The 12,390-nt window shown below is 37.2% G+C and overlaps 2 protein-coding genes across 2 annotated transcripts; one reads left to right on the top strand and one right to left on the bottom strand.

Moving 5' to 3' along the window:
• LOC18785464 (thaumatin-like protein) lies at window positions 211–1,301 on the top strand. Its single transcript, XM_007219764.2, has 2 exons — window positions 211–406; window positions 483–1,301. Exons 1-2 carry the CDS (start codon window positions 349–351, stop codon window positions 1,163–1,165), a joined length of 741 nt encoding a protein of 246 aa, XP_007219826.2. The 5' UTR covers window positions 211–348; the 3' UTR covers window positions 1,166–1,301.
• On the bottom strand, window positions 1,702–9,774 carry LOC18785602 (pumilio homolog 1). The gene is made up of 9 exons (XM_007218847.2): window positions 8,670–9,774; window positions 6,176–7,731; window positions 5,945–6,086; window positions 5,686–5,793; window positions 4,992–5,204; window positions 4,744–4,854; window positions 3,802–3,996; window positions 2,817–2,991; window positions 1,702–2,120 (listed from the first exon to the last, which is right to left on the bottom strand). The coding sequence occupies exons 1-9, from the start codon at window positions 9,312–9,314 to the stop codon at window positions 2,077–2,079; spliced, it is 3,189 nt and encodes a 1,062-aa protein (XP_007218909.1). The 5' UTR covers window positions 9,315–9,774; the 3' UTR covers window positions 1,702–2,076.

Here is a 12,390-nt window from a genome sequence, read left to right as displayed (position 1 = left end):
ACCCTAAACTTGAGCTTAGGGTTTACTTTGCCTAATGTCTGTGATGTAGGAAGCTGTCAATCCAAACTTGAGCTTTTACTTGTAAGTGGGTTCCTTGTAGTTTTTAAAATGAGTGTTTAAAAAGTAGCCTATATCTTTTCTGCAAACTTTGTATAAATATAAATTTACAAGTCTTGAACTTTGCAAACCGTTATTACATGTGCAGTTGTTCTTAAAGTTACCACTCCTTCCATGTTGGCGACAAAGCAGGAAATTCCTTTTCTCTTTTTTCCACACGTAGTAGAATCATAAACACACAGAGAAATAGCAGCACATCCCAGCCATCTCCATCATTCATATCAATTTCAGATGACAATCTCACAAGTCTTCATCTTCCTCTGCTTTCTCATCTCCCTGTCCTTCACAGGTACTCCCTCTTTTTCACTCATAGAATCTGTGGTTTTCTAAAACTTAGATTAACAACATTTATATCTCTGTTGCAGATGGAACTCAACTCATTATAGTGAACAACTGCAAGGAGAGCATATGGCCCGGGATCCTTGGCACTGCAGGCTACCCAACTCCTCAAAGCGGCGGCTTCCATCTCCACAGCGGGGAACAGCAAGTCCTTGACGTGCCAGAAAACTGGTCAGGAAGACTATGGGGCAGGCAAGGCTGCTGCTTTGATGAACAAACGGGAAAAGGCTCATGCCAAACAGGGGATTGCGCCGGGCTCTTACAATGCAGGGGACTTGGTGGAGTGCCTCCAGCCACACTAGTTGAAATGACACTTGGGACCTCCAAATCAGACTTGCATTACTATGATGTGAGTTTGGTTGATGGGTTCAACGTTCCGGTTTCGATGAGGCCAATAGGTGGTAGGATGGGGTGTGGGGTTGCTGCTTGTGAGGCTGACTTGAATGTTTGCTGCCCATCTACATTGGTGGTGATGAAACAAGGGAAGGTTGTAGGCTGCAAGAGCGCTTGTTTGGCTGCAAATTCAGACAGGTATTGCTGCAGAGGGGTGTTTGCAGATCCAAAGAGTTGCAAGCCAACTGTTTTTGGTCATCTTTTTAAGGCTATTTGTCCCAGGGCTTATAGTTATGCCTTTGATGATTCTACAGGGCTCAAGACTTGTAAAGCTCCTCGCTATGTCATTACATTTTGTCCTCCTAACTATGGATGATCTATTTGAGCAGAGACCATGCCCAAGGCAAAATGCTGTGTAATTTTTGGGTGCTTTTGTATTGTTGGCAACTTGGCACTAAACTTTGGTGCTATGTATCACTGGTTTTTTGGTATAATGGTTCCGGTTTTCCTCTTTTTTCCACTATTTTTTTTTTTTGGGTTGCAGTTTCTTTCCAGTTTAATTCAAAGATTCAACTAAAGAAAAAAAGTAAACTCAAAGTTATACAAACCTAGTATTTTAGGGAAAAAGAACAGGTCCTGTTGCCCCCCATTGAGCCTCAATTAAAGCCTTTGGGAGAAGAGAGATTAAGCCCAAGAATAATTCATAATGCCATTTCAGGCAGGAGGAACAATCACCAATTGTTGGAGCTTCAAAACCCCAAGTTTGGCCTCAAACATAACAAATTTGCCATGAAATTTTCTTTCCTTCCAACATATCAGATCAAAATATCAAGAAAATCAGCATGGAAAAGCATTAAATTTCGTGCAACAGCATGGCATAATAAATCTGGAAATAGAATCTCAGCTTGCAAATTTTTGGGGAAAAAAAGTTCCTTAATTAGAAAATAATCAATGCCATACATCAAAAAAATTTATGGAGGACTCCACCTGGTAACATTTGTACAGTCACGACCACAAATTCTACTACCGCCTTGCTTTTTACACCCTTAAAACTTGTACACTAAATTTATCTCCTCTGCAGGGGCCTCAGGTGTGTTCACCGTCTGGGCCGCGACTACTCTAAGGTATATCCTCAAACTAACAATGTACAGTTTTAAGTACAACCAACAATCTTTATTTTCATTGCGCCTTATCCATCTCAATACATAGACTTTACTAGACATGAAAGAAAGAGAGGGGCTCATATTATCCTCAGTTAGCTGTACAACTTCATTCTCGTGACCCCATCTAAGCAGCAGAAGCATGCGGAGCCAGAATGCTAATCCTCCTCTCTGCAAAAGATTGAGCACCTTGTTAGCTAATTAAGACAGTCGGGATTCAAATGTCTGTAGCATAAGAGCCAAAGATTTGAAGAGGGAATGGCATTTACATATTATGCTAGAAAATTACATTGTTCATTCTTCAGCATGTCAATGAGAAACAACAATCAACTTCTTGCATTGGGGGAAAACCCAAATAAGGATTCATAAGTATTTTCGTGTATCGTGTGTTTAAGCATCGCTGAGATGTAGGATGATATCAAATGTCACTTCTATTCCAAATGCTATTTCATGAAAGTCAAGATATTCTAAGGCAAATAGTGAATCCTACACTGAATAGGAAACAAACGTGTCTACTTCAACACCTAAATGACAATAAATAAATATGTACAGGTATGGTTTTTAGAGTTTGATATTAAATTATATTTTTTTTAAACAAAAAGTTTCTATGAAGTTTGGATGTGTCATAAATTCTTTGTCTCTTATTAGTGTTCAGTAGAGCACTTTTACTTAAGGCACCCTAATATCAATCCATCAGGTGCACATTGATGTTTAATCAATTGATAAACATACTCTAATATGAAGCTGAGGAAAATTTAGAGAATCAACGATCTGCAAGTGATGCACTAATTTATGTATAAGCAAAGGTAAAGAAAAGAAAAGGAGACCAAGAAAAAAGACAAAAGGAGAAAGTGAGGGAAAAAGTACCTCCAGCAGCAACAAGTTTCTCTACACGTGCAACTATATGCTTCCCATAAGTATACTTCTTCAGAGCATTCAGATGAACCTTAATTCGGTTAAGGATTAGTTCAAGTTGCTGATCGTCACAAGTTTCCAGCACTTTCTGTACAACATAGTTTGCAAACTGGTCCTTCATCATCGCCTAAATTCAAACCAAAAAAAAAATCAGAAACTAGTATGAGACTGCATATACACCCGTTTACAAAACCAAAGCCTGGCAAATCATTTTCCCAAAACCACATAGTATTCAAAAGATTTCACAATAACAAAGAGAAGAAGCTTAATGCTCTAAAAAGTTGTGTGTAAACCAGTCAGCCACTCCATTCATTTGAAAAGTAGTCAATGTTAACCAAAAAAAGATGGGCACTAAGACAACTCAATCTTTGAATAGTCATACTATCATTTTTGTACTTTTATTATATACTAGGGCTACAATTCAAATACTTTGGCAATACAGCTAGATCCAAAAGTAATTGATTGGGATGAGGCCAATCGTCACTGAGAATGTTAGATATAATAGTTATAACTTTTATCTGCCATGTGATATAACACACATGATAGCTATTGATCAGAGAACTAAAGATAATAGCTGGAAGAAAGCCCAACGAGTTCACTAGTATTCCAATGAATTCACAAGGTCATTTTAAGAGACCACCATTTCAGGTAAACATATAAGCATAAATAGTAAACATAAGAGCTTGAAAATTGTACAGAAATGTTACTTCACAATGTAACAGTATTATCATAAAAGCACCAAAAGTTACAGAAGATTGCATGTTCAGGAAACCCATTCTTAAGATGCAAGGCCAGAGTATATCTGAAGATTGCAAGTTGAGACAAGAAAAGAGTTAAAGAATCAAAAATAAAGAAAGCTATACAACAATAAAAGAATACATTCACCAATGCACACTGAAATTTAGAGAGACAAAATGCACATAGATCAGTAGCAAACCTGAAGGGGCTCGTTTTCATCAGTGGTACCGAGCATCTCAGTTACAAGGGCCTGGCGTTCAGCAAGAGTTCCAAAACTTAAACACTTTTCTATGACATTTGATGCAAATTTTTGCTGGCTCATTTGAACAATCTGGCCAGTTAGTTCCTTAATGATAGCTGATCGTTCATGTGGTTTTCCATGTTCCAGCACATGCTGTAAAATTAATCACAATCAATTAACTGAGTTCAATGTAAAAGAGGAATAAAACAGGCATTTTAGCATATACAGCATGACAGGGGCTATAAATGATTATTCCCAAACTAAACAATTTATAGTCACCACATTGGTTCTGTTGTAGTCTCACAGCTTATTTGTTTTTACAGTTACGAGTGAGTTAGTTAAACATGCTCTGAAATGTAAAGAAAGTAAAATTGGGGCAAAATCAGAGACAGACAGGTCTACCATATAAAGCTAATAATTTACATCACGAAACAATTAGGTAAGGGTGCATCAACTCATCCAATACGCCAAGTAAGGTATATAACAGAACTCAAAGCAAAGAAATATGAAAACACTAAATTGGTAGGGAGAGGGGAGTGGAGCTGAAATCATATTATTCCTCAGTTCCATTCAATCCCTCCATTTAATGGACAGATACCGTCCCGTTATAAGTATGAAACTTAAAGTTCAACAATGGATTTAAGTGAAGTCACAAATGCATGAAGAGGCAAAAAAAAAAATTGGGCTTAAGATAAGACCTGGATGTCTAGAGAGAAATCAAATTGAACCTTTATACTACATTAAATAAGTATCAAGTTAGCATCTAACGAAGAAACTTAGTAGATTAAGTGAAGGTCCATTTGATACTTAAAACAACAGATTGTATCTAACCACGGTGGGATTATTTTCTTTGACAATAAGAAACTGGAGTGAAAAAAGTTTCTCAGAAATGTGACAAACCTGTACAACATAATTTCCATATTGGTCTTGCGCCAAAGTGCAAACAGACTGCAGAATCTCATCCATCATTATTTGCTGCGTTCTGGGGTCATGGCAGTGCTCCAAAACTCTCTGTTACATCAAAGTTATTATACCATTCAGAATCGCAACAGTTGCATTGATAATGATTCATCTTCAACCTATCCAACTGATATGATTAGTAAATGCGCAAACATGAACATGTTTCAGAAAATGGAGCGGTTCTTAACCTGTATGACACGACAACCATATGGATGAGTTGACAGTGTCACGACTTGATCATAAAAAGTTGAAACAACAAACTGGATGGCATCTTCAGGTACACATTCAATACACTTCTGAACGACATGGTTCCCATTTTGATCACGAACACAACGCATAACATGGCCATCCAGTTCACCTACCATTTTAGTCTGCTGGTCCAGCTCAACAACTTCTATAGCCTGAACAGTAAAATGGAAGCACATGAAAACTGAATTCAATGCAATATGATGGATATCTGTACCCATCAATGGTGTACAATTTCATTTACATTTTCCCCGAAAACTACAGAAAAAAAAATCTGTATAATTATGGAAGTAATGTTTTTCTTTCAACTTATACGATTTATATCTATTAAGCTGTATTCCACTTCCCTGGAAGTACAAGAGCAATGAGTTCATCCATTGTGACTCATGAAATTCAAACTTGAGAAAATAATTTTCCCAGAGTAAAACCCAAAAGTTTTGTTTCTCACAAATAATTTCTAAGAAGACCCCCGAACATATTAGATAACATAATTAGCCGGTCTCCCATAACACGTTATGATACAAAAATGTAGAAGGTAACCCTCCTGCTTTTGTAGGAAAGCCAGAAAGTAAAACATGCAGGAAATATCAATATGACAGGTTACTGTCAGAACTTTGGTCAACTAACTGAACATACCTTCTGGATCACTCGACAGCCATACATTTGAAGGCTAAGGGTCAGCACATGCCCAGTGAGCTGGTCAGCAAGTTCTCTTATTTGTGATGCAGTTCCATGCTCAAAAAACTGAACTCAAAGTGAAAAATTCAGTCATAGGGAAGAAATATTCCACTTTTTTTATCAACCACTTATCCAAAGCATATTATGAACATGGTAATACAAAAGAACACATGGAATTGGCACATAAAGCCAAATCAATCTAAACAGGAAAAAGTACCTTCTGAATCACATAATTACCAAACACATCGGTCATTAGAGAAAGGGCTTGGGGCATTATTTCATCAAAGACCATGTTCTTTTCTTCGGCTGTGGCAGTTTCAAGTTTCTGTTGAATAAACCGACTTCCATACTGGTCGGCACTGTTCAAGGAAATATGAGTGACTTAATCCCTGGAGATCTGGATAGGTAAAAGGCATAAGTTTTTAAAGAAACAGCAACAAATATATACCTGAACTCAACAACATGCCCTGCAATCTCTGAAAGTTCAAAACATTTAGTCTTATTGCTTTTGAACTCATCTAGTAAAGTGGAAGCAAAATTTTCATCAAAATTTCCACCAGTTTCAGAGTGCCAAGCTCCCATGAGACCTCCACCCATGTTCCTCATCCCAGAAGAAAAACGCAAGTTCCGATCACTGTGCCTGGCAGGACTACCCGGTCCAACAGGAGAGTTTGGAAGAAGGGGGCCACCCAATGCTGTTCCAGAATAAGACATGCCAAGCCCATATGCTGGATTTCCGTAGTAACCATGATTCAAGCTACCAGACTTACCAATGTAGGGAACACCAAATTGTGATTTTTGAGGCGAAAGCAATTGCCCCAGATAAGCTTTTTGCAAACCCAGTAAATCCATATACATATTACCCATGCCTTCCCTATCTTTTGTGGGGTCATTCAAGGCTGCAACCTGGGCAGCAGCATATTCATTTGATCTCAAGTACTGAAGATACAATGGGTCCATCATGGGCACCTGGACAGCACTCCCAGCAGTGTGATTTCCAAGCCTGTTCATATTCTGCAATTCAGCAGCTGCTGCCAACAAATTTGGTCCTAGAGACATACCTCCTCCAAATGCTCCAGAATCCAAGCCACCCATTGCAGATGCAGCAGCAGCATTTTCAAATAAGGGTGGTAAACTACCATTACCAAGTGGATTTCCCATCATGGATGGAGACGAAGGACTAACAGAATACCCACCCAAGCCATAGTTAGGAAACGAGGTACTGTCTACATTCTGATACTGGGAGAATGAGCTTCCTCGGCCATTAAGACCTGGCACAGGTCCCCTTAAGTATGAGTTAGCAGATGCAGCGGGATTATTAATTTCAACTGGATCATCAGACATATATGAAGGGTGGTTCAGATCCCTCCCAAACCCACTGCCTCTCCCCATATTCTGATAAGAGTTTTTAGAAGATTGGGAAACAGAATGCAAATGAAAATTCCCAGAATCAGGCTTATTCAAATACGAATTTTGTTTCATATGGCTCCGATCACCTTGAATATCAAAAAGGTTATGGTGGTTATCAATTTCATGTTGAATTTGTGAGCGTGCATGATTCTCTTCATCTATCCTGCCATTTGCCGACAGGTTCATACCAGATAAAGCAGCTGCTAGATCTGCAGAGTCATTCACATTGGGTGAGGCACCATTGAATGAGTTTTGACCATTGGCAATTTTTTTATCCATGGAGGAAGCCCTTCCTCCACCAACAGGTGGAATCCGAGGACTAGGAGCCCTAGCTATAAGCTGAGGGTCTGGGGTCGTGCTTCTCGACAATGAAGCACCCAAAGCAGAAGCATATGTATGAGAACCCGATGAGCCGACATTCTGGACAGCAGACATTCCTTGCTTATTTCCACCAGAACGCAAAGCATCTATAGATGCCAAATCACGATGCAGATGAGCAAACTGGGTTTCTGAAGTTTCAACACCATCATCAAATGCATTCCGGCTAGCTGGACGAGAAGGGTGTCTTGAGACATTTGTATTATGTATATCATCCTGCATTGAAATACCAAACGTTTTACACAGCAGCTTTGTGCCAAAAAAGAAATACAAACTCAATTTATTTTACAAAAATCGTAGCAGACAATCAAACTTGACCAGGAAAGGAAGTATACAACAAAAAGACCATAAGAGCAGATCTACCAACAAACCAAAATAAGGGAAGGTTTAAATCAACTCTAATCATGAAAAACACAAGTAAAAATAACCAGAAAATGTAATAAAATGCAATTTATATATAGTTATAACTTGTAACCACTTTCACATTCTACATGCTAATATAAAGTTTCAAATATGCATCTACATATGCAAGACAAAGTGTAGAGCGAGAAGCAAACATCAATCACCTAAACTAGATCCAAATACCTCCAGCATTCCACATAAGCAGCAACAGTTTCCATTCCAATTAAGTTTACATTCTATTGGTGAGACATTTATGCAAAGAATGAAAACTATACTTAAGAAGCAAGATTATAGCATGACTGAAAACCCAATATCAATGTCAACAACATAAAGGCTAATAATTTAAGAAAACTGAGCTAGTGTCAGAAGAACTAGTTCAATTCCTCATCCCAATGAGCACCTCCATCTCATGGAATTATTCAGCTGACAATTGAGAGAAACCACTGTCAAAGGCACTAATTCATGGACTCCTTCCACTTCATGGGTATGACCAAAAGGCCTGCTTAGAGGAGCTGAACCAGATATCGAGTAAATCATCTAATGAATGAACATAAAGACTTAGCCCATGTAAAACACATAAATTAGAGATGAAAAATAATCACTTGAAACCAGTAGGCAAAACTTATCACACTATCATTACAAACAGAAACACTTACAGGAGTGCATCTAATTTTTCCAATAGCAAACAACATTCAAGATAAAAAGTTTATTATATAAACCAGTTAAAGCAACAAACTTCACTAAAAATTCACCTGAATGATCTCTGCAATACTCTTCTGCCTACTCCCAAGTCCCAATCCCGGCAACCCAATCAACCCATCACCGCCCCACTCCGCCGGAGCCTTCCTCCCGGCCACCCCATTCTCCTCCTTCCCTCCAACCCCTGGCTGCACCGAGAAAAGTGACCTGTTCACATCCCCACCTTCGCCACCACTCCTACCTCCTATCCTCCTATCTCCAATGCCTCCAACAGCCGAACCTCCACCTCCACCTCCACCTCCACCGCCCCCGCCTTGGAACCGCTGCGCAAAACGCCAGTCCTCCTTCGAAACCAGCGGCGGCGGAAGCCGCGGATTGAGATTCACATTGGAATAGTAGTAAGTCACATAAGCTGGATCGGCACGAAGCTCCTCTTCGGTCGCAAAGCCTTTGCTGCCGTTTTTCGTGAAACCCGACAGCGCCGAGTCCTCGAACAAGCCCCCAACCGCGTTTAACGAGCCTTCGACTGTGGGTGGGGCCGACCCACTTCTGTACAGATTGAGCTCCTCCTTCTCTCGCTCACTTGCTTCGTGTTGACGCCTCTGTTCGCGAATCAACATACTCAAATCTTCGCCGTTCTTCAACATGGAACGCATTGACATCTCCGACATCATCTTCGAGTAAGTATCGGTGACCATGTCATATATCACAATAAAAAATCATCAAAATATTGAATATAAACAGTGAAACTGAAGAAAAATCAAAACTTTCAGCTTGGGTTTAGCTTAAAACTGCTAAAAACCAAATGGGATTGTTCCTAAAGCTTCGGATAAAACGATTTTTCTGATCAAAAACTACGAACCCATATCTCAAAATTTTGCACTGAAAGTAAAAAGATTGGTTTTTTAACGCCGAGTATGGATTATATACTCAGTAAGACGAGGATCGGATTGTGCTGAGATGATCAAATATGGATTCAGCCATTTTTACAAAGAGAGAAAAGAAAGAGGAAGGGAGACAGTGAAGTGAGAAAGAGGGCAATGATAAGCACAAGCAGTGGGAAATTCTGAGCCGTAGGATATGAGAAGTGACGGTCAGGATATGTCCATACAAAGATGTCTTTTAGGGTTCTATTTCATCGTCTAACTGCTGCGCTGCTACCTGTTTGCATTGGATTAAATTTTTTTATAATTGAATGCAAAGGTTTTTTCTTTCTTTGATTTGATTGGGTTGAGTTAAAGGTTTTAATACGCACGTTATTTATTTATTTTTGTGTTGGTGTCTTGTATTTGGAAGGAAATGTCAAATCTGCAGTAGAGATCTAGAGATCATATCATAAATTCTCTTTGGACCCAAAAAAATAATAAATCATAATTCTCAGTTTTTGCATTCTGCATTTAATTTCGTTTTTTTTAGGAATGATAATCTGTATCTGCATCGTTATGGAAATCTCTTCATTGTGAGAATTAGGTTTTCAGAAGAAGAAGAAAAAAATGAAAAATAAGATGTGGGAATCAATATATGTTACACTTTTTTTACAAATATATATTTTGTTATACTTTTAAATATTTAAAAAGTCTTTAAAGAATTTGTCAAGAATTTGAAACCAAAAAAATAGGAAGGTAATTTTGATTAGATCCAAAAAGAAAGTCAATATCAACTTTCTATGTGGATTAAATTGATAGGTTATTCTATACATTGTGTTGGGATTCTGGTTAATATCCACATGGTACTAAAAACGATGAGTAAGGTGAAGAATTTATACAAAATTTACCAAACATATAGTTTCCAAATCATAATTTTGAACTTATAAAAAAAATTCATAATTTGATGTAATTAATATATTGGAATTTAAATAAATAAACAAACAACAAGACAATAAAATAAAAAACTAGACCATCTTAAATGGGAGATCCTCTCCACAATATAAGAAGTAAAATAAAGTATATGTGAGATTTTGATTTTCCTTTGGTAATTCATTCCTAATTAGTTTATCACGCATATAATTAATGACATAAGACATCGAATTACTTAATTTAAGGGCAAAAATATATAATAATAGTGGCAACAAGCAAGAAAACAAAAAGTAACCACCTAACCACATTGAGTATATTATTATTAGAATTTCACTTTGACTGGCTTATGAAACCCTAATTTGATTTTTCAGACAACAAAAAAAACTGAAATGTATGAATCTGGTTTTTTTTTTTTTTAAGGATATGATCTTTACAAAACCTAGAACTGCAAAAGACAAGATGTTGTATGTCGCATAGAAGATTGGATTGGTTGGCATCCGTAAGTTTAAACTCGGCGTCAATTTAGTACATGTGACACTTAAAAAAGTGTATAAAACGAGATTTTTTTTCACATTTTGTGATTGTGTTCGACATATGTACACTTTGTCTCACAAGCTTAAACTCGGCGCTTCTTATATTAAATTAGTATATATAATAGTGTATCTATATATATAAAGCAAAAAGCAGAGAATGGTGAAACATTCAAAATACCAGAAAATGTCCTTGGTTAATGCAAACATTAAGAATTAAAATTATTAATTAAATGAGGATAATATGATAAATTCACAATTTTTCATATTAAAAAAATTAAAATTAAAAGAAAATTCAGATAATGGATCCTATTTTTATGGAACACAACTATCCATTATCTTTTTTAATTCTAAAATAAATTTAAATTTTTAAAAAAAAAACCTCTCGCAAGGGCAGAAGCGCGTGCAGAGAGGCTAGTTTAAATTGTAGAAAAGAAGATCCTTTCACTTTTCTAACTGCATTTAACATATATGTGGACAATTTTATCTCACACACTTAAACTCGGCACGTGTTAAATCAAATTATTACATTTTGCGTATTTAAAATGTAAAAAATAAAATTCGTTGACACTTTATAATTGCGCCTTAAATATAGACACTTTTATCGCACACTAAACAACAAACACAACAACATATTTGACACAATCCATAGCTTGTGAAGAACATGTGGTGGAACACAGATACAAGTTATACAACTTACATCTGGCTTGGAATTTGTGTAGAAAGCTGAAAATAAGTACATGCGTTTGATACTAAGTTTAATCTAGTTGATTTTTGACAAGCACAACAATACTATGCGTAGAGACAATATTGAAATTCAAGGTTACGTACGGTACATGTAGAGAGGAGAGGACTATAAGCAGTAACTTTTTCCCCTGTTCCTGCAAAAGTTTAACCTAATTTTACTACACAGACACAAAGGAGCATGTAATTACAATGATTGGGTACAAAATAGTTTCACTTAAAAGAAGAAAAAAAAAATTTGCAAAAGACCCACTAGTGTAGTGGTTGGAGTAATTGCTCCTCCATGCAAGATTTTGGATTTGAGTCGTTGGCTTGTAGCATCCATGTAGTGTGTGTGAGTTTAATATATTATCGTCTCTCTCAATAGGAAATGTTCACGAAAAAAAAAAAAAGTTGAAGTAGATTTTTTGAATGGTGCATTTAAGTTTGGGGCTTCCTTACCAAACCATCTCAACCACAGTAATGAGGCAAGTACTTGTTCTGAAATGAATGAAAATGTTTGGCACATTCATAATGGTGGGTAAGATTTTAGTTAGGCAACAAATTAATAAGAACAATTGATTATTTGGTGAGGAAAACTAACAGCCATCAAGATATAAAGGCACTAATCACCCAAAGCTTGTATATAAGCTTTCCCAAGAACTCTTCAGTTATACACACACTAGTATTTGACTGGCTTAAAACTTTTGCTAATCTAGTTTTAG

Source organism: Prunus persica, chromosome G2 (genome assembly GCF_000346465.2).
Source record: "Prunus persica cultivar Lovell chromosome G2, Prunus_persica_NCBIv2, whole genome shotgun sequence".
In the NCBI taxonomy this organism is placed as follows: Eukaryota; Viridiplantae; Streptophyta; class Magnoliopsida; order Rosales; family Rosaceae; genus Prunus; species Prunus persica.
This window is presented reverse-complemented; position numbering and strand designations above follow the sequence as displayed.

Coding starts and splice junctions, on each gene's coding strand:
- LOC18785464 (XM_007219764.2), top strand. CDS start 349: ATGACAATCTCACAAGTCTTCATCTTCCTCTGCTTTCTCATCTCCCTG. Junction 407..482: donor CATCTCCCTGTCCTTCACAG/GTACTCCCTCTT, acceptor TCTCTGTTGCAG/ATGGAACTCAACTCATTATA.
- LOC18785602 (XM_007218847.2), bottom strand. CDS start 9,314: ATGGTCACCGATACTTACTCGAAGATGATGTCGGAGATGTCAATGCGT. Junction 6,087..6,175: donor GGGCATGTTGTTGAGTTCAG/GTATATATTTGT, acceptor TTCCTTGAACAG/TGCCGACCAGTATGGAAGTC. Junction 5,205..5,685: donor GCTGTCGAGTGATCCAGAAG/GTATGTTCAGTT, acceptor TTTACTGTTCAG/GCTATAGAAGTTGTTGAGCT.